The sequence below is a fragment of the Leopardus geoffroyi genome, chromosome D1 (assembly GCF_018350155.1).
Source record: "Leopardus geoffroyi isolate Oge1 chromosome D1, O.geoffroyi_Oge1_pat1.0, whole genome shotgun sequence".
Classification (NCBI taxonomy): domain Eukaryota; kingdom Metazoa; phylum Chordata; class Mammalia; order Carnivora; family Felidae; genus Leopardus; species Leopardus geoffroyi.
The window spans coordinates 108639372-108661941 of NC_059329.1; the positions used below are offsets into that span (position 1 = coordinate 108639372).

A 22570-nucleotide genomic window follows, 5' to 3' on the forward strand; every position below is an offset into this window, starting at 1 on the left:
GGGCCAATCTGATTGGGCCTGGGCGGAGCTGCGGCGGGTGGGAGCTGAGCGGCTGCACCGCGGTCTTCCCAGCCGGGGGAGAGCCCGGCGCGGGCGGCGCGCACGGGGCCCTGCTGTGCGCGCGCCCGCCGCCCGCCACCCGCGCAGCCCCTCGGCCCACTCCGCCCTTCGGGTCGTGGCGCCCGTCCCTCCCTCGCTCTCCCGTCGGCGCCCGGACAGGGGCTCGGGAGCCGAGCCTAGCCGGGGCAGGGGCGGGAGCCACGGGACGAGCGCCTGAGGTGGGTGCGGAGCGGGAGACAGGGAGGCAGGGAGGCCGGGCGGGCGGGCGCCTGGGTACGCCCCGCCGAAGGACCCCGCGCCGAGGTGGAGAGAGGTCGGCCAGGTGGCGGAGCCCGGCTCCTGGCCTGCCTCGGTCCCAGGCGCTCGGGTCCGCGCCCTAGTCCCCCTCCCAGGCCACCACCCTCCCCTCTGGGGACACCTCGTCCCTCGGGCTGCCTGCGGCCTCCTCACCCCTCTTGCTGTTTGTCGCCTGTGCACCTGCCTTCTGGGCCTTGCGCTCGCACTGCCTCTCCAGGCCCGCCCCGCCCCCCCCCTCCCCCCCGCAGTCTTACCTCCTCAGGACCCAGCACCAAATTAGCCTGGTTCCTTCTGCTCCCATCCATCCCTCTTTATCGTCTGTACACTTGTCACCTCAACTCTGTTCGTCCACTCTGCCCCCTCCTTCTCCCCGAACCCCCCTCTTCCCAACATCCAGCCCAGGCCATCATCCCTCTCCCCCTCCCAGGAACTCCTCCCCCCAGCCCTGATTGTCCCCTACACCTGCCCCACTCAGCCCCAGCCCCATGTCCTCCCCCATCCATGCTCCTTTGTTGTCTCTGCAGCTGTCCCCTTGGCTCTATCCATCCTTCTCCCCGAAACTCTAGCCCAGACTCCTCCGTCTAACCAGTGAGCCACCCCCTCCCCGGTTCTGTTCTGCCATCCCTCCTGATCTGTGCCCAGCCCACGGTTCCCTCGGCCTAGCCACCCCCTTCCTTCCAGCCCAGCCCTCTGAACACCTACCCAGTGTACCCCCTCCCCCTCTCCCAGCTGGCCCAGTCTTCCCCGGGGTCTCCCCTACACCAGCCTAGTTCCCTGTCCTCATCCATCCTCTTCTCCTGCCTGTGCTCCTCTCCCATCCTCCTGGCCTCAGCCCGCTGCACCCCCGCTCACTGTTTCCTCCCCCGACAGGTGCCGTGGAGAAGCCATGGAGCTGAGCAGCAAGAAGAAGCTGCACGCCCTGTCCCTGGCCGAGAAGATCCAGGTGCTGGAGCTGCTGGATGAGTCCAAGATGTCCCAGTCGGAGGTGGCCCGGCGCTTCCAGGTCTCCCAGCCCCAGATCTCACGCATCTGCAAGAATAAGGAGAAGCTGCTGGCGGACTGGTGCAGCGGCACGGCCAACCGGGAGCGCAAGCGCAAGCGGGAGTCCAAGTACAGTGGGATCGACGAGGCCCTGCTCTGCTGGTACCACATCGCCCGGGCCAAGGCCTGGGACGTGACGGGGCCCATGCTGCTCCACAAAGCCAAGGAGCTGGCCGACATCATGGGCCAGGATTTTGTCCCCAGCATTGGCTGGCTGGTCCGCTGGAAACGCCGGAACAATGTGGGCTTCGGGGCCCGGCACGTACTGGCGCCTCCGTTCCCCCCCGAGCCACCTCCCCCTGGCCCCACGTCCCAGGCCCAGCCTCCTCTTTCTCTCAAAGACTTCTCCCCCGAGGACGTTTTCGGCTGCGCCGACGTGCCTCTGCTGTACCGGGCAGTGCCCGGCAGAGGGGGCGCGCGCGACCGGGTGCAGGTGCTGCTGTGCGCCAACAGCAGAGGCACCGAGAAGCGGCGCGTGTGGGTCAGCGGGCTCCGGGCCGCGCCAACGTGCCTCTTCGGGGTCAGCAGTGCGGCTCTGCCGGCCTCCTACCACCCCGACCTGGGCGTCCCCTGGTCAGAGTGGCTGGCCCAGTTTGACAGGGACATGGCGCGGCAAGGCCGACAGGTGACCCTGCTGCTGGCCGCCCGGGTGGCGGAGGGGTTGGCCGGCCGGCCCGGGCTCCGCCACGTGCGGCTCCTGCCTCTGGCCGCCGACGGCAGCACGCCTTCGCTGCCCGGCTCCGTGGTCCGGGCCTTCAGGACCCACTACCGGCACCGCCTGCTGGGCAAGCTGGCTGCCGTCCGGAGCAAGAGGGCCGGCGCCTCGCTGGCCGAGGCCGCGGCGGGCATCACCGTGCTGGACGCGCTGCACATGGCGGCGGCCGCCTGGGCCAAGGTGCCCCCCCAGCTCATCGGGAGCAGCTTCGTCCAGGAAGGGCTGGCTCCCTGCAAGATGTCCCCGTCCCCAGACCACGCCTCCGAGATGCCGCCGGTCCCCGGCGGGCTGAGCCTCGAGGAGTTTTCCCGCTTTGTGGACCTGGAGGGTGAGGAGCCCGCGTCTGGGGGGTGCAAGGAGGAGACGGGCACTGAGGACGAGGCGGGCGCCGGAGAGGACGGCCTCGGGCCCCTGCCCACCAAAGCCGACGCCCTCCGGGCACTGGGCACGCTGAGGAGGTGGCTGGAGTGCAACGGCACCTCCCCTGAGCTCTTTGAAAAATTCTACGCCTGCGAGGAGGAGGTGGAGCGTCTCTGCGGCTCGTGAGGGGCCCCCCTTGCTGCTGGCCAGGCCCCCCCCTCTCCTGTTTCCCATGGAAACGCCCTCGCTAGGAAGGCGGGCTGGAGGCTGGGCTCTTTCCCGCGGAAATGGAGCTTCGGGAAAGGTGTGGAAGGGAGACAAGCGGTGGAGACTGAGTCGAAGCCCCGAGAGAAGGTCGCCCCAGCCTCCAGAAGAGAGTTCTGAAGATGGGGCGCGCGGGGCGGGGTGTGAGGCTAGCGTGTCGTTTCTCAACCTCCAGGGAGGCCGGGACCTGGGAAGGAAGAATTGAGGCTTTACGGACAGGCCGATCCCTTGAACTCTGTGTCGGAAACAGTTCTGCTTCTGGAAATAAAGTTTTTTAGTCAGAAGAGAGGTCGGGGTGTTGTTTTCATGGAAAAGGGGCGAAAACTTTCAACTCAGATTTTTAAAATTGACTGCTGAGGCTGGCCGCGACGCCACCGTCCGGGCTTGGCCCCTGTGGCTGCACGTGACCAGCAGCACCCCCGTCTTCCAGAACTCCAGCGGGAAGGACTCCCCGGGAATGGGGACCCCTTACCTGCCGACAGACAGATCCCGAGTATCGTCCCAGGACATTCTGCTGCTCTGATGACTTCGCTCTCAGATCGTGGCATTAGGAACGGGGGGAGGGGTGGCTAGGGACAGTCTAGGGAAACCACACGGAGCCAGAACTTGGCATCGCCATCCGTTCCTTTGATCATTTCACAACATCTCTTCAGCAAGCTTCCTGTGTGGTGAGCTTGCAAAAATGGCCTCCCTGCCGGGCAGGGCCTCACAGACAGTGACAGTGCGGTGTGACTAAAGGCCGTCCCACTGGCTTGTGCAAAGTGCTGTGGCCCCCAGGAGCCTGGGGGAGCGGGAAGGACAATCCAGGCCAAGGGGAGGCAAGCATGGAGGCCTGCCGGGAAGGAGGGGGCCCCAGGTGGTGAGCAGAGGCAGGCGGTCCCTGTAGAGCTCAGGGGGAGGCGTGGGGAGCAGGAGGGGTCTTCAGCCCACCACACAAGCTGTTGGGGCACCCCAAGGGGTCTCAGGGTGAGGACAGGTCATTCGTGGGATCCATGGGGCGCCTGGGTGGCTCAGTTGGTTAAGCGTCCGACTTCGGCTCAGGTCATGATCTCAAAGTTCGAGAGTTCGAGCCCCACGTCGGGCTCTGTGCTGATGGCTCAGAGTCCGGGGCCTGCTTCAGCTTCTGTGTCTCCCTCTCTCTCTGCCCCTCCCCCACTTGTGCTCTCTCTGTCTCTCTGAAAAATGAATATTTGTTAAAAATTTAGAATAACTGAGACGTGGAGACGTGGGTCCAGGTGAGAGGTGGGCAGCCTGAGCCAGATCGGGGAGTAGGATCTGAAGAGGATGGATTGACCTGGAAAGGACATGGGCTGTGGACACAGACGGACCCTGGCTGGTGAGGCGTCCAGCTCAGGCCCAAATCCTACTGTGGCCGAAAAGGCAATCGACCATCACAAGCCAGCGCGGCACGGTTTTCTGGGGGGGTGTTGCGGTCCAGGACACGGCGCCCAGGGCAGCCACGCTCACGCCCCCCTGCACGCCTGGCCCAGGCTCCCCCTCACTGGGGGCGTGGCTGCGGCACTTTGTCGACTTTGATGAAGTACCTTTCTTTTTTTTTCTTTTTTTTTTTTAATGCTTATTTACTTTTGAAGGAGAGAGAGACAGAGTGTGAGCAGGAGAGGGGTAGAAGAGAGGGAGACACAGAATCCGAAGCAGGCTCCAGACTCTGAGCTGTCAGCACAGAGTCCGGCTCAGGGCTTGAACCCACGGACTGCGAGATCACGACCTGAGCCGAAGTCAGACGCTCAACCGACTGAGCCACCCAGGCGCCCCACAATCCTCAGTGTGTTAAGGAAAGCTCCCGGGACGCTAACTTCTGTTGTATACTTCTTCTAACTTCTTGAAGCTCTTTCTTCTCCAGGCATCCCCGTCACCTTACTGGCCTCATTTTCTTTCTCGTATACATATTATATATATATATATATACACACAAATATATTGTTTTATAAATAAAAACAAGCAAAACAACAACATATATATATACATAATTGTTGTTATATATATATATATATATATATATATATATATATATATATATATATATATATTGTTGTTTTGTTTTTATTTTTCATCTCTGGAAAACCCGAAGATCTCGTTTAGGAGAGCGCCTCTTCAGAAAAATTTGTAGTTACTCCTGCCAGACACCAGAGGGCGCGCCTGCCATGATAAGTTAATTTCTCCATGGACGATGTCCCTGGGGCGCCTGGGTGGCTCAGTTGGTTAAGCTTCTGACTTCAGCTCAGGTTATGATCTTGCCGCCTGTGAGTCCGAGCCTTGCGTCAGGCTCTGTGCTGGCAGCCCGGAGCCTGGAGCCTGCTTCGGATTCTGTGTCTCCCTCTCTCTCTGCCCCTCCTCTGCTGATACTGTTTCTCAAAAATAAATAAACATTAAGAAAAAATTTTTTAAAAAGAATAAAAAAAAGGAAGGAAAGAAAGGTGTCCCAGACCTGAAGCAATATGAATAGGCATGTGGTTTCTGGTTCACAGAGGAGACGATCTTGTTCTTAATTTTTGTCCACCACGAGGGAGAGGTAGGTTTCTTTGTAAATTCCCTTTACTGGTGGATGGAGATTTTCTGGTCTACCTTTGCACTAAAGGTGTATCCCTCTCCAGAATCTTGGCTTAATTTATGAGTCTGGGGTTCAGTTCCCCCTGACAGTTCCACGCAGTTATTTAACCTAAATGCTGAGAAGCATTAGTGCGAGCCCCTTAGCAGCTCCAATTCCAACACGCTGGTTTACACTTACTTCCTTGTTTTGAAGGGGCGCTTGGAAAGTTCCCTTACTTCTTGAAAGGTTAGGGTTTTAAGATCCTGTTTGTTCTAATGGATCTGGAGTCTAGTTGCTTTATAGTAGGAGGGATCTAGGTAAAGTCTAGAGCATCAGTCTGCCAGAGGGGGAGTTGGGAAGATCAGTTTTCTTTCTTCCTTCATTCATTCATTCATTTGTTCAAAACCATCGATTGAGCACCTCTGTGGGCCAGCCAGGGTTGTGACGATGTACAAAAACAGACAAGGTCTTTGCTTCATGGAGCTCATAGCTTAGAGCAGAGACATTATGATAAAAGAATCACACAAACAAGTGTGATTACAGACGAAGTGGGGATTGCATGAAAGCTAGTGCTTCTCAAACTGTGGGCCACACCAGCAGCATCAGTAGGAACTTAGTAAAGCACAAGTTCTTGGACTCTTCCCAAACTTACTGAATCAGAAACGCCAGCATGGGACCCAGTAATCTGTATTTCAACAAGCACCGCCCCCCCCGCCAGGTGATTCTAAACTACTGCCATAAGCCAAAGGAACTTGACCTAGAAAGAGGGGCTGACCAAATTTCCCTAAGGAAGTGGTGATGACAACAGAAAGATGAGTGAGAGGCACATAGGCAGTGAGAACAGCATGTGCAAATGTCCTGCGGTCAGAGGGAATCTGGTTGTTTAAGGAACCAAGAGAAGGTGAATGTCTGAGGGCCTTGAAGTTTGTAGAAGCTTGCCCTGATTCCTCAGAGTGATGGAAGGCCATCCAGGAGGATGAGAGGAGTAGGGTGTCTTGATCAGAACTGCATTTGAAAAAGCGGAGTTATTTGTTCAGATTCAGGACAGGACCAAGGCTGTGGCATGAGGATGGCAAAAGAGGGAGTGAGTCCTAGAAAACTTCAGAAGCAGCGTTGGCAGGAGCTGGGGACTCCTTTGATATGGGAGGAGGGGAAAAGGAGAGCTTCCTGGAGACATCTGGCCCGAGGACATACCTGTACCGCAGAGCACTGCAGCAGGAGGGGACCGGGGGGAGCCATGACGTGCCTTTGAGATCCTCAAGGATAGGTGACCAGAGACAGAGGGCAGTGTGGGCCTGGAGCTCCGGACAGCGGTTAAGCCAGAAACAAGTCACATTCACGAAGTGAATCCCCACGAGTCTGAAAGAAGTGATTTAAGCCAGAATCGTCCTTGGGTGTGTCATTTCCGCCTATAGTCTTCGTGTCACTATCCACATAAGTTAGCCTCCTGTGGTCACTGCTCTGAAAATAAACGTGACATTTGACAGTATGAAACCAGTAAGATGCTGTATACGCTCGCCCAAGTTACAAGCTCCTGATGTGCAAGCCTCAGACACCATCCCCGTTGTCGACTCAAAGCAAGTGCATCTGCTATTTTCTTTCCTAGTTCTTAAGGATTCCTTTCCCCTCAGCGAGTCCTCAAACGTAATGATGACCCCCAACGATACGTTAATTCCTTGTGGAATTTAACGTGACTATTATGAGACCCTGCTGATGTAAAAACACTTGGCTTTTAGAAATATCCTTGGGGGATCCCTAGGCGGCTCAGTCGGTTGAGCATCTGACTCGATTTCGGCTCAGGTCACGATCTCACGGTTTGTGAGTTCGAGCCCTGCCTTGGGCTGTGCACAGACAGCACAGAGCCTGCTTGGGATTCTCTCTCCTTCTGTGTCTGCCCCTCTCCTGATCGTGTGCGCGCATGCGTTCTCTCTCTCACCAAATAAACTTTAAAAAATTGTCTTGGGGCGCCTGGGGGCTCAGTCGGTTAAGTGTCCGACTTCAGGTCAGGTCATGATCTCACGGTTCGTGGGTTCGAGCCTCGTGGAGCCTGCTTCAGATTCTGTGTCTCCCTCTATTTCTGCCCCTCCCCCACTTGTGCTCCGTGTGTGTGTGTGTGTGTGTGTGTGTGTGTGTCTATCTCAAAAATAAATAAACATTTAAAAAAATCTTTTTTTAAATTATCCTTGGCCACTTCCTGCCTGTTCTTTGTCTTTCCACCCTCCTTTCCAACACTGTTGTGTCCTTTCCCTGGGCCTCGGGAAGGGGAATGAGTTGTTTTCTCACTAATCGTGTTCACGCTTAACCCTAACCTCCCTCCAGCTCTGTTCTGTCAGTCCAGCTAGCAGCCCTTGCCATGTGCAGCCACAGCAGCTCGGGCCGGGAGTACATGGCCCCGTGGGAGGCCTGCACTCTCTCTGGTTGTAAGGGAGGAGAGGAGAAGAGCTCCAGCCTCCAGAGACACCTCAGGAAAGAACCAGATAGGGAAAACGGAAGCCTATGCCTAGACGGTGCAAAGGCAGGCTTAAGAGTGTAACTGCTACCCCAAAAGAGGATTTAATTAAAACCCAGTCAAGAACGGATTTTTAAAGTTTATTCTCTTGCTGACAGGTAATGTGCGAAATGGCAAACTACAGAGGGCCACCCTGACCTCCTGCTCCCTTCTGGCCCATTTATAAGCGCCGCCTTCTCTCTCACGTGTACCGACTGCCCCACCCACCCCTGCCCCCAACCACTGCTGTACCATCACCGTCTCATCTGGCCCCAAATCTGGCACCAATGTGGTGCTGGACAGCCGCTGGGGCCTCACTGACCGACCAGATGTCAGAGGCAATTGACGCACAGAAAGGGCGGTGACTGGCTGAGCCAGACCCTGTCTTTCCATATCAGGGACACAGGCTTCCTGACCCTGGCCAGGAGGGGAGGCCACTGGAGCTAGGAGTTCAAGTCCCTTCTACTGGACCCATAAGTCCCTTAGCTCGAGAGGACAGCACACACGTTTCTGCCTGTAGGAGCACCTGAACACCATTAAACCTTAATGTGTATAAAAGGGACCAGAATGCTTTGCACCACACGGATTCCTACGTCCCCATCTCAGAGATTCCGATTCCATCCACCCCCGGCGGGGCCCGGGATCCTGCATTTCGAACCTGATGCCACTGCTCCAGAGACCACACTGGAGTCAGCCCGACCCGGAAACCCGCAGACCCCTACCTACTGTGTCAGCAAGGGTGAGGCCAGACTATTGCAACAAAGACGTGTCAGAGCACAGCAGCCCAAGTGGTCGTGGGCACCCGGGGTTTTGGGCCGACAGGGTGCCGCCTGCGTCCTCAGCAGGGCCTTCTGGGGGCCCCATTTCCGGCCAACAGTGAGGAATCTTCTTGAAGGTAAGAGATGGGCAACTTGCAAAGCGCCTGGGTGGCTCAGTCAGTTAAGCGTGTGACTTTGGCCCAGGTCACGATCTCACAGGCTGTGAGGTCAAGCCCCGCATCGGGCTCTGTGCTGACAGCTCGGAGCCTGGAGCCTGCACCGGATTCTGTGTCTCCCTCTCTCTCTCTCTGCCCCTTCCCTGCTCGTGCTCTGTCTCTATCAAAAATAAACATTAAAAAAAAAAAAAAAATTAAGCAAAAAGAGAGATGGGCAATCTGCAGGCATTACACATTTCTCTGGCAAAATCCCAGGGACGGGGCCCCCCTGAGTTGCGAGGGAGGTTAGGAAATGGAGCCCAGCTCGGTGGGCACATGCCTTGCGGCCACACCGTGACACTGAAAGAAGACGGGCGCTGTTTGGGTGCCACTGCAGTTTGCAGGCCACCATCCAGTGAAGGAGAGCTCCGAGGAGCACACGTGGGGCTGATGCCATCAGGCCAGCCCCGGGTGGGTTTGAACTTGGTGGGAGGCTGTCGCAGGCCCCAGGTAGAACAGGGGGGCAGAGTAACTGGGCTCTGGAGTTGGAGGCTTGGATGTGTCCGGGCAGGCGGTGCGACATGCTGGCCATGTGACCTTGGACACGTTACACACACTCTCTGAGCTGAGGCTGTGACAAGAGCTAGAACGCTGTAAACTGTGATAATATTGTGATGGTTTGGGGTGGGGGTTAAAGTTTATTTATTTTGAGAGAGAGAAAGCGGGCACACAAGCAGGGCAGGAGCAGAGGGAGAGGGAGAGCGAGAGGATCCCAAGCAGGCTCCGCCCTGTCAACGTGGACCCCGACGAGGGGCTTGATCCCACGAACAGTGAGATCATTAGCGGAGCTGAAATCAAAAGTCAGACGCTTCACCGACAGAGCCACCCCAGGCATCCAATGATGTTTTGTTTTAAGATTTTATTTTGTTTTTTAAAAGCAATCTCTGCACCCAACGGGGGGCTCAAACTCACAACTCCAAGATGGAGAGCCACGCGCTCCACTGACAGAGCCAGCCAGGTGCCCCTGTTGTAATGGTTTTCATTGGGAGCCCCCAGTAAATGGTAAGAATCCCAGGCACTCAGGTCACCAGAAGGTGGGCCCAGGCTGACCTCAGACCAGATAGGGACATTAGTGGGTACAAACTCTCCTCGGCTTCATTGCCAATCAAGGAACCCCTCTTTGGGCAGTTTGTAATCCCCACTTAGCAACTGAGATGGGTAAGAAAAACAAACACCGTCCGTGAGAGTGGCCAGGCCAGCACTCCTGGGGGAGGTGGCCCCCCAGTCCCCTGGAGATGACCCCAAGAGGGGCCAGGCAGGCAAAAACTCCCGGTAGAAAAGAGGGGGTGCAGCACCAAGGAAGTGGGTGTGGTGGTTGGAGTTGGGGAACCGATCAGAAGTCTGGCCCCTGACCTCAAGGAGCTCCCTGTGTAACGGGGTTAGGCTGAGAAGCAAATCAACAACCACGACAAAGCACAGGGGAGGGAGGGCCGTGATCCAGGCCTGTGGGGGATGTGGACGAGATCAGGGGACGAGGTAGGGGTGGGGACTAGGAGGTGGGGGGTTGGGAGTGGTATGAAAACCCCCCAGCCAGTCAAGAGGCAAGGGGGAGGCAAGGAAGGACTCCAAGAGACAGTGCTTGGCCTGGGCCCGGAGCGGGCTTAGCCACCCCTTGGGAACTGTTTGCTCCTGGCCACAAGGGAATAAGCCTTCCAGGCCAAGGCCAATAACAGCACAGCTTTTTCTCCAAGTGCGGGGCTGGGCTGTGGAAGCCCCCAGGGAGAAGAAAGCTAGTGGACAGGGAGGGCCCGGGGGGGGGGGGGGGGGGGGGGGGACTCTTCCCCAGACCGGAAAGGAAGCCACTGAAGGACCCTGGACCAGCAGGGGACAGAAGGCTGCTCTCCAGGGGGGTCACGCGGGGAGCAGTTTGAAAGGAGGTGAGGAGGGCCCGTGAGGACGAGGTGCTGGAATCCAGGGGGTGGCTGGTTAGCGCCCAGGGGCGCAGCCTCTAAGAGCTCTTTAAGGGGTGAAGCCCCAGGCTGGGGGCCCGAAGGTCACCAGCACCACGGGCTGGGGAGTGGACTTCACAGACTCAAGGCGAGCGCTGCTGGGGGGCTGAAGTCAGCCTGTGTTCCGGAGCCCAGGGCCCGGGCCCACTGCTGCTCACCCTTGGGAAGGACTGGGCCTCTCGAATCGGATCGCAAGCCGGTGCTTTCACCTAGGCCTCCAAGCTGGGCAGGTGGGCGGTGGTCTCGCTGGGGAGCGGCCGGTATTACCTGCCTGGACTCACCCCCACGAGCGGAGGAGGTATTCGTAGCTGAGGAAGGTGACGGCGTTGACAGGAAAGGCGCGGGCGCTGTTGATCGTCAGCCCCCGGAAGAAGACCCCCAGACCTTCCTGCCGGGCGCTGCTTACCATGCAGTCCAGCACCCCCCGGTACGCCCTGCGCTTCAGCCCCGCCATCTGCAGCCGGGACTTGATCACATCCAAGGGCGTGGCTACGGCCCAGGAGGCGATGCCTGCGAAGCCCCCTGCCACCAGCACCGTGCCTGGGCCTGGGGTAGAGGAAGCCCAGAAGGGTGTCAGACCCCGAGGAGCAAGGCACCCTCCCCCCCATCCCCAGCGTCCCTCCCCATCCTCCGGGCAAGGGCCAGCTCCCCTCCCCCGCTCCCCCGTCCGTCCCCCCCCCCCCCGCCCCCCACGTCAGTTCACTTACTGGGGTCCTGGCCGTCCCGCGTCGACTGGCGGCAGAGCCACTCATACGTGACAAAATAGATCCCCAGTGTGGGGGTGTCCCTCAGCGTCAGGGCCCAGGCTCCCCGGAACAGCCCCCGGGGCCCCTCCTCCTGGAAGATGGAGAGCGCACAGTGCACAGGCCCCCGGTACCGGGGCGGGGGGCTGCCCGGAGGCCGCGCCCTTGGCTCCGTCTGGTTTTGTAGCCGGACTTTGATGAGGTCAAAAGGGGCCAAGCAGTAGACCTGTACGTAAGGAAGCAGGAAGACCCTGGGTGGGGCTCTGGGCGAGAACGACAGGCAGAGAACAATGGGCTGATCCTAACAAGAGGAAGGTCGGGAGCAGAGAGGGCCGCATCTGCCCCCGCCCCGGTCCCGGCTCGCAGCCTCTGCACACAGGGCTCGGCATGGGCCAGACGGCTTCCTTAGCATCAGACCCCTGACAGCGAGCAGCACTGCCCCTCTCCCTGGACAACAGCATTGAACTTGCCTGGTGCTTGGTGCTCAGAGACAAACCTGGATTGTTTCCCCAAGACTGAAGATAGGTTTCTAGCCTCCCCAAAGCCAGGGTGAGACCCACCTGCAGTGATTGGGTCTGAAGAAAGGATTTAGTCTGTGCCCGTGAGACAGCAAAGGGCTGATCGCCGACCCCCCGCCCCAGGGTTCAGGAGGTCACCTCAGTCCTGTTGGAGACTCCACTTCATAGGTTCTCCCTCCCCTACCTCCTGCAGGACACCTCTCAGAGGCCCCTGACGGGGTCAAGTGCTGGGCCAGCCTTTCCTGCCTCCTGAAAACCACCAACCACTTGTGTCCCAAGGAAGGTGGGTGATGGTGGGATCTGCGGGTCCTGGGATCTTATCACCCGGCTGAGGCAGAAGGGACGAACATTTGGGGTAGTATTAGGACTGAGGGGGGTTCCGGGTGGATGTGGGGGGAAGGTGGGGGCAGGGGCCAATGTGCGAATCAACGCGGATGCACTAGGTCAAGGTCAGCTGTTAGAGTTCAGATGAGAATTGAGGTGAGGCTGAGGTTAGCACGTCATGAGGGGCTTCTGTGGTTATTGTTTCTTTCGTGGAAGGTACATGAGCTCAGGTCCTCAGCCCTGGAGACGGCTGATGGCAGAGGCAGCCGGAAGTCGGCCCTGGCGGCGATGGTCAGAGGGCGACAGGCCAACTTTGCTTACTTCTTCCCCTGTAGGAAGGGCAGCAGGCTGGGGTCCCTCCCCCTGAGGCGTGACCCTGATATCATCCTTCAGAGTCTGTGGGCGGAGCCAAACTCAGGACTCCTCCAGGGGATGTGCCCGAGTCCAGGGCTCCTGAGGGTGAGGAAATGGCTGAGCCCAAGGTAGGGTGGCCAGCAGGGGCAGGTTAGGGTCCTCACTCCCCAACCTGTGCCCACAGGGTCAGTGGGGACGGCAGACACTGCCACAGTGTTTGACAGGGTCAGCCTTTTCTGAGCCAAAGGCAACTTTTATGCACATCAGAGGTTGTCATTCCCTGCCCTGTGCTAACCAGAGTCACTTCCTGCCTCTTCTTCCCCATCTCCACACTGAAACACAATTTCTGCTCCAAGATCCTGTTAAACCGAATCTATGGGCTTGACGGGAAACTGAGTTCCAGTCGGTCCTTGGACCAGGTCCCCATCAGTGACCCTATAACACCCCGTTCTGCTATCTGTTCTGCTTTTTTTTTTTTTTAATTTTTAACATTTATTTATTATTGAGAGACAGAGCATGAGCAGGGGAGGAGCAGAGAGAGAGGGAGACAGAATCCAGAGCAGGCTCCAGGCTCCAAGCTGCCAGCACAGAGCCGGACGCGGGGCTCGAACTCACAAACCGCAAGATCGTGACCTGAGCTGAAGTCGGACGCTTAACCGACTGAGCCACCCAGGCGCCCCTGTTTTGCTTTCTAAAGAGCAGGAGGGGAGGGTGACTTAGGAGCTGGGCCTTTCTGGGCCGGCTACTAGCCTGGGGTCTCAGTTCTCTTCCTTGTTTTTGTGAGGTGCAAGTCTCAGGGCTTGGGAAATATGCAGGCATGTGTCCTGCACAAGAAGGGGCAGGAGAAAAGCCAGGACCTTTGGGGGTCTCATGAATCATTAATTCACTTGAGCGAGCCGCCTGGTTCTGTCCTTTGTCCTTGCTCTCTGCCCCATGAAGTATGTTGGGAGCGTCAGGGCAATATCAAACAGGGGGTGGCGGAAGGCGCCCGGCTGGGGTGTGGAGGGGAGCCAGGCAAGAGTCCCTCCGCCTCTGTGCTCACGCCCCCCAATCAGCTGGGATTCCCCCTGGTGCCTGGAAGCCTCGTCTTCCTCCACCCCATCAATCAAAAGCTGGATACTTAAGTGCTGAGAACAAAGACCAAAACCGAATGATGAGAGCTATTTAATGATTAATGCCCTGGGCCTCTCGCAGCGAGCTCTGTGGACTGGGGCCCCGCGAGGCTCACAGATCCCGGCCCGCCACATGCTGCAGGCAAAGGGGCTGAGCAGGGCATGAGCTGGGGCAGTGCCAGGACCACGCCAGGACTGGAAGGGCTGGGCTCGGAGCTCTGGGAGCGCTGTCAGTTCTCCAGGGCAAGAGGTCACCTGGGGGAGAAGTCTTCCCAGAGCCCTGAGGCTGGCAGAGCCCTCCGGAGTGGGCAAGCCCCGTCAGCCTCAGAGTGGGGCATCGACTGTTCTCCATGCGGCCCCCTCAGCACCATCTCCCCAGACCCCACCCCCAGCTCTCTCTGCCTTCTGCCCGGCACCCACCCCCCTCAGTGTTCTCCATGACCCTCCCCTCCAAGCCTGCAGCCCAGACGGCCACAGCCAGCTCTGCCAGGCCGTTCATGGGGCAGAAGCCAGGAGCTGGCATTCCCCCACAGCTCCTCATGTACCCGTTGGGGAGACCCAGGGTCTGCAGAGAGGGCTGGGAGGGGAAGCAGCAAACGGACCTTCGCTGTGCCCACATGTGCGCGTGTGTGGATGTGTGTGCGTGCACACACCTGTGCGCGTGTGCATGACCGTACCCGTGTGGACACACCCCACACCTCCCTCTCACCTGCACGAACCCTCCGGTGCAGCCAGCTATGAAGACGTGTATGTAGCTGGGTGGCTGGGCCCACCGTTCCTGGTGAGAGGTTGCCGTGAGCGCCAGCAGGGTGTTGCTGTAGACCCCGAACAGGACGGAGTTGACCATGGCTATGCTCGCAATGGGGAAGCTCATTCCCTTGAAAAAGCCCAGGAGCTGTAGAAAGATGTGGCAAATGCTAAAGTGGCTGGGGGACCAGGGAGGCCTCCTCTTCTCCCCTCCCATCTCTCGCAGGGTCTCCTCTGGCTAGAAACCACTCCTGAAACCTGCCGAAGGGAGGCCGAGGCAGCCCCAGGTCCATCCTCGGGGCACCAAGCTACCACCCAGCCCCGGGTAGCCCCAGACTTAGGTCATCTCTCTTCCAGGGACAGAGCCCTGCCAGGGGGCAAGAAAGCTGGTGCTGGCCACCCGGAGGCCTCCTATGCCAAAGCCCCAAAGAAGCAAGACACCCACCGACTCATGGCGGTAAGTCTTCACCATACAATCGATGATGCCCCGGTATGTGGTCTGGGTCTGTAGCCGTACCTGGATGAGGAGGACAGAGCAGGCAGCCCAGCAGGGATGAGCAGAGATGGCTCTAGCCCAGCTCCTCCCTCTGCCCAGCAGGATGCCAGCAGGGCAGGACTGATAGGAAAGATCCCCCTCTCAAGGCATCCTGACTGTTGGTTCAGGTCATAGCCTTTATTCCTTGAGTGCGTCCCCTCGACTCACCTTTACAGTGTCAAAAGGGTGTCCCAGGACCAAACCCAGAGCTCCTGTGGGATACGAAGATGGTATGAGTGAGGCCCCTTGCGCCATGCTGAGGAAGCAGGTGCCTAGCGGGAAGGGGAATTCAGGGGGGAGAAAATGGGGCAGGGCCCTACCTGCCAGACTCCAAAGAAACTCCAGCTGTCCCCTTTGCAACCTCCTCCACACCAAGTGCTGGGTGAGGCAGGCATGGGGACGTGGGGACATGGGGACAATCAGAGAGAGCCCTGGCCCCACCTGGAGGACACAGGCCGAAGGGAGGAGCCAACCACAGACACCACGTCCTCATAGCGTCTAACACTGCCTGTCTTGCCTAGTTAACCGTGGAGCGGTGGGATGGATTCTCCAGTGCTCCTGCCTCGCTGCCGGCCTGACTCCTTCCCTCTTGCCTTCCACTCACTACTGCCGTGGAGTATGTGGCCTCGATCCAGACGGGGCCCTGCTCTCCCCCCCTCCACCCCCTCAGCCAGCAGTACGGAGCTGGGAGCCCTTAGAACAGTCGTGCTGACACCAGGGGAGGAGGGTCCCGGCCCCCAGGCCATCTCCCCTGTGTAGCAGGTGCAGGTTCTGGAGACAGAACCTTCTCAGGAGGCAGGTTCGAAACGTCCCTCTCTTTTCTTCTGAGAGAAGTGTCACCCAGAAGCTGGGCTGGGTCCCCAGCACAGCAGGCCTCAGTGACAGGGCCTGCAGCCCACGGCTGGGTAGGGCAGAGGCCCAAAGGGGAATGCAGGACAGCTGCTGGGGTCAAAGGTGAGCTTCCTTTCTGAGCCCCCCAGGGTGGGCCTAGGGAAGCGGGGTTCCTGGTGCGGGTCTGCAGGCGCAGGTGAGTCTGGGGGAGCGCTCGCCTTGGCTCTGGAGGCGAGGGCAGCTCAGCTTCCTCTCCGCTCCCCTCAGGCAACTGCCAGGAGGCTCTGGGATAGCTGGCTCTGGGTGCTTCTGGGCCACCAGGACTTTGGTCTCAGCTCCTCCCAAATCACCAGGAAGTGACCCACCCCTGGGGTGGAGGGGATGTGACAGAAGGGAGAAAAGTGTCTCACCAGAGATCCAGCCGGCCACAAACTCCTCCACGGGCATTGTCCGGCAGGGGCGGAAACTGGTGGCTCCAGCAGAGACACTGGTGAGTGCAGGTTCCTGGTCTCCCTCCCCCTGATCTGCCTGATAACCTGCCACTAATGTTTAACTCTGCCCGTAGGGTGAGCAGTGGCCCGGTGCCCAGACCTCGGCACCAGGAGAAGGGAGGGAGCCAACTCGGGAGGAGGGCGCACCGTGTGAAATCTCAGGGCAGGGGTGATGGCCCAGGTGGCCTCGCAGCCTCCCACGGTGACCAGGCAGGGCAGCCGGGCCCCGGCCTCCAGGGCTGCCTCCGGCTTTAACGAGCCTGTTGAGGGCAAGGCCCTGCTTACCCGGCCCAGCGGGCCCCAACCCCCTCTATCCCCACAGCACCTCGCGCCAGGCTGTCGCCCACTCCGGACAGGCAGCCAGGCCTGCAGAGATGGAGCATGGCCGCCAGGGGGCAGACAGACGGCGTGGGAGGAGAGGAGTAACTCTTGGGCCTGAAGCCCTGCCTGCTCCCAGGGTTGTCTATGGCTCCCCAGCTCCCTCGTGTGAATCAGAAACAGCTTCCCTCGCTTGGCCTTCTCTTCTCCATCCCTCCTTTCCAGGGGGAAAGCTGGGGATTTCAAGCTCGTAAAGGCTGGTGTGTGCCTCAGTTCAAGGGTTATGACTGCCCATTTCTCTTTGGACAATAACCCAAAGTGACAAGGCAGGGAACTGAATCCCTCTCTCTTGCTCTCGGCTTCCTTCGACCAAGCTTCTCTGTTGCCAATACGTTCAACATGCTACAGCGCGCACCATTATTCTACGCGCCCATCGGCTCTTTACGAGCTGAGTGCGGTTAAATACACTCCTCCGTGTTGTTTTGAAAATGGTATTTCACATCATTTAAAAATTGTGTTGCACCTTTTGAGAAATTAGATGACCGTTCATGCCTTGTGTTTCTCACACCTGTCTGGTACTTTTTTTTTTTTTTTTTTCAATATATGAAATTTATTGTGCTGTCTGGTACTTTTATCTTTTCTGCTTCCGCCCTCTCTCTCTGCCTTGGGGGGGGCCGATGTACATGAGCAGAGGCAGCATGGGCTGCGGTGTCATCCGGTCTCAGCTCTGCCCCCACCAGCCAAGTGATCTGTGGCAAGGCGGGTGCTTCCCGAGGCGCTTTTCGCCCACGTCCTTTGGGAGTCTCCAGAGGTCACTAGAGGGGGTTTCTGGGGCGGTGGTGTTCACGTTCAGGATCACGATCTCATCCAGGGCTATGTTTCTGACTTTCTCCATTACACTTGAATGATTCCCTTGCAGTGGGGCACGGGAGCACAGCGGCAGTCCCGCAGCCTTGGGGGCAGAGGCAGGGCATCAGGGCAGACCCATGGGTGCAGGCAGAAAGCGCTGAGCTTGCTGAACACGATGAGCCTCCGACATTAACAGAGCGCACAGGGGTTCTGATGTAACGTGTTGTTTCCATCGACAGCCACAGAATATTCTGTCAGATTCTATTCTTAGGTATGCTGGGTAGTGGGGCGGGGGCGGGATCTTCTTTCGAGGGCACAGAGATCCAGTGCTCAGGTGCCATGGCCCACAGAAATCTGTGAAGGCACCAAATGTGGGTCCCAACCTTTGGGGTCCTCCTTGACCCCTCCCTTTCCCTCATACCTCAATAACACCCCATAAGGAAACTGTGTTGGGTTGGTATTGCCTTCAAAACACATCCCACACCCCACCCCTCCACACCTCCTCCACTGCTACTACCCAGGCCCGAAGCCACCATCACCTCCGCTTGGATCCCTGCCTGGCCTCCCTGCCTCCACCCCTGCCCCCTTCCAGTCTGTTCTCCACCTCGCAGCCAGAGCTATGCAGGTGAAATTTAAGTCAGGCCATGTCTGTCCTCTGCTCCACACCCTGCACGGGTCCCATCCTGCTCAGAGTCAAAACCAAAGTCCTTCCTAGGCTCTAGAAGCCTTCACAGTACAGCCCCATGTTCTTTTGACCTCCGTCCCAGCCACTCTGGCCTCCTTCTCTTCTTCAGAAGGGTTCCTGGCTCCAGGCCTTGGGCATCGGCTGTCCTTTCTCCCTGTTGGCCTGGTCTAGCCTGGACTCCAACGTCATTTGCCTGGCATTCCTGGTGCCCCTTTCCTGGATCTACCTTTCCTTTCTTTCATCGCACTCATCACTGTCTGATGCACTGTGTAATTAACTTGTTGTCTGGGCTGGGATCTCGGGCTGTTTTGTTTACTGATGTTATCCCGAAGGCTTAGAACAGCGCGTAGCACAGAGTAGGCACTCAATCAATTTTTGTTGCAAGTGTGAATGAGCAGACAAGCGAGGGAGCAGCATTAGTGGCCAGCCTTGCAGCCACCCCTGGGTCTCCAGTTCTCTAGCCCCATCTCCAAATGGCCCCAAAGGATGTAAAGTCCCAACAATACTCCTACCTGCCCCTCCAGATCTCGTGGCAACTCTTACTTCCCCAGCAGATGCCCAAGAATCAGTCCCGCTCACCCTTCCACTTTCCCACTGTGGCCAAAGCAGCATCCACCCCCCACTACTTTCTTGCGGGCAGACAGGTTCTACGAAGCGGGGTTCACGTCTGATCTCCTGGGGGTCCCTGGGCTGCCCCAGTGACCTTCCTGAGTGCTGGCTTCTCACCAAGGGCTGGACTACAGTCCTCATTCTGCTGCTTACCCTCTCCCAAGGGATGGTGGGCAATCCCTTCTGTGGGCCTTAGGGTCCTTCACTGCTTGCAGAGGTAGGAAACCAGCCCAGTTGATTGCTGAGTCTAAGACCTCTTGGCTCTAAAGGCCTGAGGGCTGCTGTCCTCACAACAGAATGGGCCCTGCTCTCTTCTCTCATCCCAGCCCACCACCCCAGTTCAAGGGAGACCCACTACTACTCCCTGGAGCCTTGCCAGGCTAGCCTTTTGCCTGGCAGAGCAGAGCTCTGACCTCGTCCTTCTCTAGCTCACAACCTCCAAAACATCCTCACTGCCTGCCAAACCCACCACACACCCCTCGCCCTGGTGTTCACACCCCCTCCCAGGTGCCACCCCATCTTCCCAGCCTCACCTGCTGTGCTCTGATTGCCCAGGGCTTCCCCGGTGTCCTAACCTTGCTCCCACAGTTCCCACTACTGGGAATGCCTTCAGGAATCTCTTCTGGTGCCCCTCCTCACGGGACGTGGGTTCCGGCCTCCTTACCACCACATACTGCCAGACATCAGCTTTGTGATTTAAACGTTCTGATCCTATTTTTTCATCAACAAATGGAGATGTACTATCCACCTCCTAGTGTGGTATAAGGATTAAAGGACTTTGGAAAGAGAGGTGCCTGAGTGGCTCAGTGGGTTAAGCGTCCGACTTCTGCTTAGGTCATGATCTCATGGTTCATGAGTTGGAGCCCCTGTGCTGTCAGCTCAGAGCCTGGAGCCCGCTTTGGGTTCTGTATCTCCCTCTCTCTCTGCCCCTCCCCTGCTCACACTCTGTCTCTGTCTCTCTGTCTCAAATAAATAAACATTGAAAAAAATTATAAGAAAAGAAACTGGCACATTGTATACGCTCCACAAACAGCAGCTGCTTACTCTTACTTGTACTCACATGGGCCATGAGGGTGACATGAGGAGACAGGGGAGGGCCTGGCACCCAGCAGGGCTCAGGAATTGAAGACCCTTCTCTTCCTGCTTGTAGCACCTTATAGCTCTTAAGGCAATTCCGTCATCTTATGTAGTTTTAAACCTGCATTTCTTCTGGGCTTCTCTCTTCCCCCTCTCTACCTCCACTCCCTAATTCAACCAGAACAGAAGCTTCCTGAGGGCAGGGCAGTGTCTCACCCTGGCCCCCATCCCCTGCCCTAGCCCAGACCCCACACCCAGTACGCACTCAAGCACACTGAACTGTGTCCCACTTTGCTCCCACTGGTTTAGCGAGGCCACCACACCATCGTGTCCTGGTCTGAGGGTCCCAGAGCTTAGAACCGGGAGGCAGATGCCCATTCTGACTGCACTCTTCTCTCCAGCTCACACCTGAGCTCCCTTGAGTCCTCAGTTCACGCGAGGAAGACATGTTGTAACGGGCTCAATTGCGCAGCAGTGCGGCTCCTGGAGGGCAGGTAAAGAGAGGTTTCAAATACTGAGGAAATTGTGCTGGGTTAGGAGATGGGGCAGCCTCCCAATGCAGGGGGCGGGGAGGAATCAGAGCATGGTGAGCCCACGCCTCCCCTTGCACCCCCACCATCCCTGATCACCCAGCCCATTGTGGTTAGAACAATTTCTGGTTCCTCTGGCTTAGGAAGGTGCCCCATGGACCTGTTTTTCTCCCTGAGAGCTACACCTCAGGCATACACATGCTGGCATTGCCAGGACATGTTGGTGACGTGACCCTGGGATAATGGTTTCACACCTGTCTCTTCAGGGGCCCAATGCCTCTTTCTGGCGTGGGAACGGCTCGAGGTCTCCAGGCTGTGTGTCTAAGATAGAGAGGGCTCATGTGACTGCACCTTGGAAAATCAAGTGTGTCTGGCCTGGGTTTCTAGCATATAACCTGAGAGCCCTAGGAGGCCACTGAGTTCAATCTCTTCATTTTACACATCGGAAACTGGGGCCCGGGGGAGAAGGGGCTTGTCCAGGCCGAGTCCGTACAAGGGCCCAGTCTTCTGACCACAGCAAAGAGCCCCTAACCCCTCATGGCCCAGGGGGAGCTGCTGCAGTACAGGCTGCTGCCTGAGTCACCTTTACGCAACACCAGAACAGTGCGGGTCCCTGACACGTCCCAGGACGCATCTCCATTTTTACAAGTGAGGGCACCGGCCCCAAACCACGCGCAAGTGATTGCCCATAGCTCGGTCATCATTACTGATTTCCTTGAACCTTCGCCACACCTTGTTACAGGCCAGCGGGCAGGCCCGTGGAGGGGGGGGCGGGGGCGCTGCCCTCGGTCACCGTGTTGGAGGCGGGGATGTTTCGCGGCGCGGCCGCCTGGGGACCAGGGTCGTAACCAAACACGCGAGGCCCAGGTTTCCGCGGGCCCGTGAGAGGCGAGAGCGCGCCGGCCCCAGGCAAGGCGCGTGCGCCGCAGCCCCGGGCTCCCATTGGTTCCTGCGGGTTGGGAGGCGGGGCCGTGCGCGTCGCGCTTCCTCCGCCCCAGCTTCCGCGTCCTCGCCCCGGTAGCCGGATCCCGAGCGGGTGCCAGAGTCTTACCCGGTTTCAGAGCTGGAGTCGGACTGGAGGGGTCGGAGTTAGACCAGGACCCTGGGCTGAAGCGGCGGGCACTGACTCCCTGCGAGGTGAGAGCGCGGCGACGCCCTGCGCGGGTCCTCACCGCGGATGGGAAGGGGCCGTGCCCTGCCCGGGGCATCCCGGCGAGTCGACCCCGCACCTGACCACCAGCCTCGAGCTTGAGTTGGCTGAAGACCCGCTGGTCTGCACACCAGTGCCCCCAGCCAACGCTGTTCACTTTCGCAGATCAGCCCGGGACTCCAGCCTTCCTCAGTGAGAGTTTGAGGGGCTCCCCAATCCCCTCATCCCTGGACACTCCCTCCCCCCAGCGGCCGTTCTTTCTGTTTCCTTGTGTAGATGGACGGGACAGAAGGCAATGCTGGGCAACCGGGCCCCGCTGAGCGGTCCCATCGAAGCAGCGTGTCCTCCGTGGGAGCCCGAGGTGGGTCCCTGTCCCCCTCACCTAATCTCCATACCCAGTTTGTGTCTCAGCCCTGGGGAAGTGGCCCCGGCTTGTCATCTCTTTCATTAAAGAGAATCTTATATAGTCATTAACAAATAAGGTCTGTGGCCGTGTGAAAAGTGACAGAAGACAGAGGACGTGGGCTCCGTCACTAGGCTGTTGGCCAAGTTGGGTACTGTTCTTGAACTTCCCTTTCTTCACTTGTAAAACGAGCATATCTTACAAAGCTGTGGAATTGAAATGAAACCTCATGAATGAAAGTGCCACCTTGACTTTCTTTGATTTCTTTCTCACAAACAGCAGGGTGAAAGCAGGCATCATTATCTTCATTTTATAAGGAAGGAAATTGGGCCCTAGAGAGGTTAAGTCGGTGGGTACTGGAGCCTGCGTTGACTCTGTTTTCCCTACCTGAAAAGTGAGTCTGAATCACAGCCTCCTGGAGATTATTTTATGGTCTGTCAAGAAAGTCGCTGTTACAGGCAGGACAGACTGGAGATCCAAAACGCACGTTCATGTGTGTTGATGATAAACTATACCTCTGCCTTTCATGGGCTTTACCCCATTGGATTCACAGCTTGTCTTTGAGAGAGGGGGATTAGCCCTGCTTTAATGAAGCAAGT

General features: G+C 58.1%; 3 protein-coding genes across 11 annotated transcripts in view; 2 read left to right on the forward strand and 1 right to left on the reverse strand.

Annotated features, from left to right (window-relative positions):
- The first annotated feature begins 92 nt into the window (after positions 1-92).
- Positions 93-3021, forward strand: TIGD3 (tigger transposable element derived 3). Its single transcript, XM_045485915.1, has 2 exons — positions 93-278; positions 1228-3021. The coding sequence occupies exon 2, from the start codon at positions 1244-1246 to the stop codon at positions 2657-2659; it is 1416 nt and encodes a 471-aa protein (XP_045341871.1). The 5' UTR covers positions 93-278; positions 1228-1243; the 3' UTR covers positions 2660-3021.
- Positions 3022-9618: 6597 nt separating this feature from the next.
- Positions 9619-16394, reverse strand: SLC25A45 (solute carrier family 25 member 45). 3 transcript variants are annotated; one of them, XM_045485929.1, is made up of 6 exons: positions 16270-16394; positions 15197-15240; positions 14939-15010; positions 14456-14641; positions 11403-11664; positions 9619-11241 (listed from the first exon to the last, which is right to left on the reverse strand). In XM_045485929.1, the coding sequence occupies exons 1-6, from the start codon at positions 16304-16306 to the stop codon at positions 10973-10975; spliced, it is 870 nt and encodes a 289-aa protein (XP_045341885.1). In that variant the 5' UTR covers positions 16307-16394; the 3' UTR covers positions 9619-10972. The 3 variants fall into 3 exon arrangements, with proteins under 3 accessions (XP_045341885.1, XP_045341886.1, XP_045341884.1); XM_045485930.1 differs by lacking the exon at positions 16270-16394 and adding an exon at positions 16078-16167; XM_045485928.1 differs by lacking the exon at positions 16270-16394 and adding an exon at positions 15349-16071.
- FRMD8 (FERM domain containing 8) overlaps positions 16329-22570 on the forward strand; it is a 37776-nt gene continuing 31534 nt past the window's right edge. For 2 of the 7 annotated variants that reach the window (XM_045485921.1, XM_045485923.1), the window contains exons 1-2: positions 16329-16349; positions 21845-21929. In XM_045485921.1, the coding sequence (XP_045341877.1) occupies positions 21845-21929 (85 nt within the window). In that variant the 5' untranslated portion in view covers positions 16329-16349. Of the gene's footprint in view, positions 16350-21386; positions 21556-21844; positions 21930-22570 lie in introns of those variants that run through there. The other 5 variants (XM_045485925.1, XM_045485924.1, XM_045485920.1 and 2 more) reach the window with 4 other exon arrangements.